The 6,510-nt window shown below is 41.5% G+C and overlaps 1 protein-coding gene across 2 annotated transcripts in view; it reads right to left on the bottom strand.

Annotated features, from left to right (window-relative positions):
• Positions 1-6,510, bottom strand: part of slc15a2 (solute carrier family 15 member 2) — a 29,985-nt gene that overhangs the window by 14,343 nt on the left and 9,132 nt on the right. For both annotated transcript variants that reach the window (XM_080785145.1, XM_080785146.1), the window contains 5 exons: positions 6,304-6,394; positions 4,619-4,696; positions 2,605-2,687; positions 1,923-2,006; positions 1,123-1,212 (listed from right to left, as the gene is read on the bottom strand). In XM_080785145.1, coding sequence (XP_080641271.1) covers positions 1,123-1,212; positions 1,923-2,006; positions 2,605-2,687; positions 4,619-4,696; positions 6,304-6,394 — 426 coding nt within the window. The remainder of the gene's footprint in view (positions 1-1,122; positions 1,213-1,922; positions 2,007-2,604; positions 2,688-4,618; positions 4,697-6,303; positions 6,395-6,510) is intronic.

Here is a 6,510-nt window from a genome sequence, read left to right as displayed (position 1 = left end):
TGAAGTTGTCTCTAATCAGATGTTTCTGTTTAGGTGCCACACAAAAGAAAAGCTAGTTTTAGAAGTAGAACATTTAGGAAAGTGGTAACCCAAATTACTTAGTACCTATACTCCAGAAGGAATCCTAGCCCTTAATGTTGTGGAAATACTGTACACTTCTAGTTTAAGGGCAGGAATACCTTCATGTTTATTGACAGTGCAATGGATGGGTTGGACTGGTTTGACACACAGCAGCTTACAGCTGGTGCTAACGAACTAAAAAGGTGGGCCAAATGAAATGAGACAACCCACCCAGTGTTCATTTTGACAGCAAATTCTGATTTAGCCTTAGTCTTTTGAACACACCATTTAGTTTTAGTCCTATTTAAAAGTCATCTGACATTGTTTAAGTCTTAGTCGACTAAATATCAAAATCTTAGTCTTTTAGTGTTTTAGTTTCAGTCTTATGGTCAACAAAATGAAGACTGGACCCAATATCCAAGTTACTAATGCTACATGTATGCTCTGTTGTATGTCCGACGATGTTGCTTGTTGATTTAACAGATCGGCAAATCGATTATTTACAGTGAGCGACACCAGCAGCAGTGTAGGTCGTTATAGAAGTAGTTTGATATTGACTGTTGCTGTTCGCAATAGCAATTCTTAACATGAAGCCCGCCAGAACCGTAGAAACCGTAAATAAGCTTTAGTCTGGCCGCCCGCCAAGACCGTATAGCCTACGTGAAAAATGTTGTTATATTCTTTAATCCATGTTTTTATCCGATCGAGCCGATAGCGGCCTCCCGTTAGCATCCCAGTGTAAGATGCACGCGCATCCACTTGCACTCTATTTCAATGGCCTGTATCTCCCAATCGGCGCAATTAATGTCGTTCCCGGTCAAAACAAGGCTTTTCCAACGGCCGACAGCAGGCGCTGTGATACTCGCGGTCGGGTTTTTTCTGCACCCAAGCGAGAGAACAACAACCGGTCAAGACACCACACACACACAGCATTACGTCCTCGTAATATCCGGTTACGGATATTCGGCCCTTCAGAATAAGGGTTGAAAGGGGAAAAACCATCGGCAATGCGCGATAAATAAATACATGAATCCCGGCGGGGGATGGTTGTAGTGTACATACCTGCTGGTCAAAGAGAGCCCAGAACATGGGGAGAGGAATGTAGAGGAGCAGAACTCTCAGAACCATCTTTATCTCCATGATCAGACGCTTCTGTTAAGACACAGAACATTGGACGGCATTGGTTATGACTCATTATAAAATGATACTATAATATTATACTTATTATTACACATAATAACACGTTACTATAAACATTATGTACGTTATATATTGACCATCAATGGTGGACAGTAATGAAGTAAATGAGTACTCAGGTACATGAGTAATTCATTTTTTATAATTATTTCTTAGGGGTGTAACGATCGACTACATTTCAAAAGTCAAACGCACTTTAGACTCCACTGCATTTCTAGAAAAGGAAAAAGACATTATGAATTATAGCCGCGTGAGGCCGATTTCAAATACAGTGCAAATAGTCGATCTACGAGTTCATAACGTGAGCGCATATAGCGGTCATGATGCGACGCATTGTGAGCTTGTAGAGCCGCTATTGTCGCAATCATAAATATTTTGTTTACTTTGTAATTTGTACTTACTTACTTACTTTTGGATACTTTAAGTACTTAAGTACTTTAACTCAAGTACAAATTTGACTGAGCAACCTGCACTTAGTAGTTGTGTAATATTTGACCAGGAGTGATCTACTTTGGCTCAAGTACTGGGATTAAGTACTTTGTCCATCACCGTGGTTGACCATAGTATCACCCACACTCATACTCTTGTACACACTTTCCATTAGTACCAAAATTACACCAACAAGCACTTTTCTTCCAAGTGCAAGATAGTGGACGCCTTCTTACCGAGTATTTCTCCTCAGCCCAGTCGAGCCAGTGTTTTCTCTGTGGGTCATTCTTTGATTTCTTCCAGCGGTTGCTAATGGCAAACTGTAGCGTAAAAAACCACAAAACAAAGAAATAAATGCATTTAAATGCTCACAGGACCAATTCATACATTCTTTCACAGTAGCATACACTCCGACTCTGATGAAGACTGGGATGAAATTGTACGTGTACTTTTTTTAACCCATTCTGGATTAATTTTTTTTTAAAAGCTATTGGAAAAATAGCAGATCTACAAGCTCGTAGATCTGCTATTTTTGAAAACTCAAAATCGGCTTTTAACTCAAATCTTTGCTTCTGGGGCAGGGGGGGGGTCCCCTGGAACTACATATTTTGAGATTGGAGTCCGCAGGGCCAATTACATATAATTCTGGGGGACCTCGACATGAAATAGTTTGAAAACCACCGATATAGAAAACATGGGGTTTTTCTCAGAAAACCGTCAGGATTCAGAAGACATTTGTAGAATCGTCCTCGCGGTCTAAAGGGCTTAACAACAGCAGAGCGATTCGTTGCACAGTCTCCAGTGATCACCTCTATCCATCAAAGTGATAGATACGGTACCTTGAGGAATACCAAACTTGGCCTGTTTAGAGTTGCGGCATGGGGGAGTCGATACGGTGACAGAGAAGAGATGACTCACCCCGATACACTTGCAGACATCCAGCATGACGTTTCCCTGAGGAGGACTCTTTTTGTACAGCCCGCTGCCAGAGATGAACACAACTGCAACCAGAAAGCATGAGCAGCAGTCAGAGTAGTAGACATTGGGGAGTAGAACCTTGATGTTGCAGATGGTTTTGACTGTTACTCACACACATGGCACATGTGCTCCCACACAAACACTATGGATTTATGATAAGACAGTTACTTATCGGGAGGACGTCCCACTAGCATGATTCTAACGTTGCATAATGCCTCCCAGTCTGCTAAAAAAAACACTGTCAGACTGAAACCATGCATGTCCAAAACCAAACGTTTTTTCAGGAAATGTATAAAATATATTTTATACGAACAAAATGTATCCAATTGAAGTTATTTAAATTAGTCCTACGACAAAGTATAAAATAGGCAGGGCATTAATTTCTGAAGAAAAAAACGATGAAATGTGGTACAATGTCCCAGCCCGACAGCAACGATAAGATGACTCTAACAGATGGTTTACCATTTTGTTTTCTCCTCTCAATTGTTTTCTGCATTTTGCCTGAATTACTGTTTCAGGTTGTTTTTAAGGCTATATTTGCCTCAAGCCATGTCGACAGCCATCATGTGTGGGCAGTGGTGGAAAGTACCTAAGTACTTTTACTTAAGTAATGTACTTAAGTACAATGTTGAGGTATTTACTTGAGTATTTCCAATTTCCAGTACTTTCACTTCTACTCCACTACATCTCGTGGCCAAACTTTTTACTTTTACTCCACTACAATTATTTGAAAACTTTAGTTACTAGTTACTTTGGCCATTTTGATTAGAAAACATACATTAACCCCTTCAACCCTATACATTTCGGCCATTTGAAAATAGCCGATCTACAAGCTCACAATGCGTCGTGTTGCGACGCATTGTGAGCTTGTAGATCGGCTATTTTCAATAGATTTAGCACACATTTTGAACTTGTGAAATGGGACGTTCTGCATAATGAGTACTTTCACTTTTAGTACATTTTGATGACGATACTTTTGTACTTTTACTCAAGTACATTTTCAATTCCGCACTTTTAGGCCCGACTCACACCTTTAGATCTAGCATACAACATTGATGCATGCTAGATGTATACAAAGGGTGTGATACATCTTGCCCCTAATGCATTTCCAATGGAAGTCACATGGTTTGACACAACATTTGTGTTGTACGGCTTTCAGTTGTGTTTCGACTGCCCCCCACCCCCTCATACAACACAAATATTGTTGTCAAACCATGTGACTCCCATTGGAAATGCATTGCTTACTTACTATGCATTGCGAAGTAGTTCTAAATTTCAGTATAGGTACTTTTACTTAAGTACCAAACAATTGAGTACTTTTCCCACCACTGTGTGCTGGGTCATCCTCCTGGCCCTTCCAGTTTAAAAACATGGTTTTGTTTTGATAGCAGGGGGGTTAAGCCCTGCTGTGAGTCAGCCAGCCATGAATCCTAAAGGATCAGATGCAGTCAGCAGAAAGGAGATCACTGGCTGTCATCACTGGCTGTCATCACAGATGTGTGGAGTGGGCCTCGATCAACAGGAAGCAACCGTAGAACCGTCAAAACAACTAGTGGACCGGCCTCCCACGCAGTGTCCAGGTGTGAACAGTTAGAGATGATTGCATGGCTAATGGGCTACAAATGCTGACCAATGAGATGCCGTAGTAGTAGTAGTTCATGGAAGAGGGATGTGTTACTGATTCACTCACTTAACCTAGCATGAACTTTCGGCATGGATTTTTAATTAAAGACATTCATTTTGTTTGTGTACTGTACTGTGCCATTACAAACATCATTTGACAAATGATTAACCACATCAAATCTTGTATTCTTCATTGAAGGGGGTTTGTTTTTAGAAATCGTGTTGCGACTTTGTAGGTCTGCTATTTTTTGCCGAATGTTCACCTACAATGTTGAGGCATGACCAGAATTGAGACGCTAGGGTGCATGTGGTTAAATATTCCACCACTCACCTAATGCCACTATCATCAGAGCCGCAGGAACTCCAAATGCCAGAGCGTAGCAGTCCTCTCCAAAACACTTCACATCACCTGCAGCAAACATAGGCTTGATTGATTGACTGACTGTTTTCAGTGATGTGATATACATACTTAAAAGGGAAATTTCACTTTAAAAAACACTACACTTTGTCATTTAATCGTCTACTCAGGCTTATGTGAACACCCCAGACAGTTTTTAAGTTGCTTGATTCAGTATATTTGATATTCATTTTACCTGCCCCGCCCCCTTCCTATACAAACCCATTGTAACACCCAACCGTTTTTATGGTGACCGATACTGTCCTAATACGTGAGGGGGCAGTGTTTTTTCCATTTACTGTTTTCATTTATTTTAAAGGGCACCTTGTGCAGGGCGTGGAACCGGGCCGGTTGCCTTAATAGTGTGAGATTTATATATTTTGGGGCCTAAAATATTAGAAGCTTTTTATCAAGAATTGTACACTGTACTTTTTTTTCTTCCAAAAGGGCACCTTGCTGTCCAGAGGGGAAATGGCACGTGCTCTAGCACCCCTTAGCGTCTATCTGTGCAGGCCACTGGTTGTCCCGGTCCAATCACGTGATAGGAAATCGGGGGCCGATCGGGTGATTTTCAAAAAGATCGGATTCACTTCATTAAGTCCTTCCACGCTTTGGTGCATTGCGCGTGGTTAGTAAACCCAGCTGAAAAGCCAGGAATGGGGATGGTTACATTAAACTGTCCTATGGGAAACCATGCGCAAATGGAAATGCAGCAGGTATGGTTGGTTACCAACAGTTCTCAGAATCATTCTATAGTGCCATGGGGGCGGCGGTGGCTCAGGGGCTCCCTTAAAGTCAGTGTCGAAGTGTCCTTGAGCAAGTCACTGAACCCCTAATTGCTCCTGATGTGCCTGTTGGTGCCTTGCATGGTTTCCTCTGCCCTCGGTGTATGAATGTGTATGTGTGTGTGTGAATGGGTGAACGTACAATGCACAATGCACAATCTATGTAAAGCGCCTTGGATAAAAGGTGCAATCTAAATGCACCATTTGCCATGGAAAAGCCCTTTTAAATGGCATGGTTCAGACGTCTGAATTCAATAACAGATGCCTTTACTTGAATGCTTGTTCCATTACACTGTACATTGAACCACAATGACTATGTTTTGCTGTAGTCTAGACCCAAACAGAATACTTTCTGTTGTTCCCAAATAAAGTGATAACGTATTATCAGCCAGCCACGAGCCATCCGCCAGCCTTCTTTGGCTCAATCTTTCTACCGCTTATCTTTATGGGACACACAATGGAACTTCATTCATCATAACTCCTACACTGCGAGTCTGAATCACACAGAACTTGTTGGAGACACTCATAAGAACAACTAAATACAACAATGGTCATAGAAGCTGTTAGTTAGACTCTTAAATTGAGCAAACTTGGCTTACAACATTAACCCATTTTGGGCGGGAACCCCTTTTTGGTGTTTTAAAGCATTATGTTATACTTTAGCTATCTACAAGCTCATAGCGCGGCACCAGAGTGAACATTTTAACTCAAATCTTTGCTTCTGGGGGGGGGGGGGGGTCCAACAATTAATACAATATATAGTTACAGTATAAGAAAGAATCCCAACTATGCTGCGTGGCCAGTTGGCCACTCAAGTGTCAATACTTTACTGACCTCTCAGAATCGGCGTAATGACGGTTGATAAAACACTCCCGGCATTGATCGACATGTAGAAAATGGAGAAAAACTTCCTCCTCTCATTCACCTGCGGTAAAAAAAGAGCAGACAAGGACACACAAATGACCAACAATCTCAGCAGATATTTGTTTATTCTCCGTTTTGGCTGAGTGCTGTTTTGTTTATAGTGTGTGAGTGAGGCAC

The sequence above is a fragment of the Protomyctophum bolini genome, assembly GCF_963924005.1.
Source record: "Protomyctophum bolini genome assembly, chromosome: 16".
NCBI classification, from domain to species: Eukaryota; Metazoa; Chordata; class Actinopteri; order Myctophiformes; family Myctophidae; genus Protomyctophum; species Protomyctophum bolini.
Note: the sequence above shows the minus strand (reverse complement) of the source record. Positions and strands in the feature narration are given on the sequence as shown.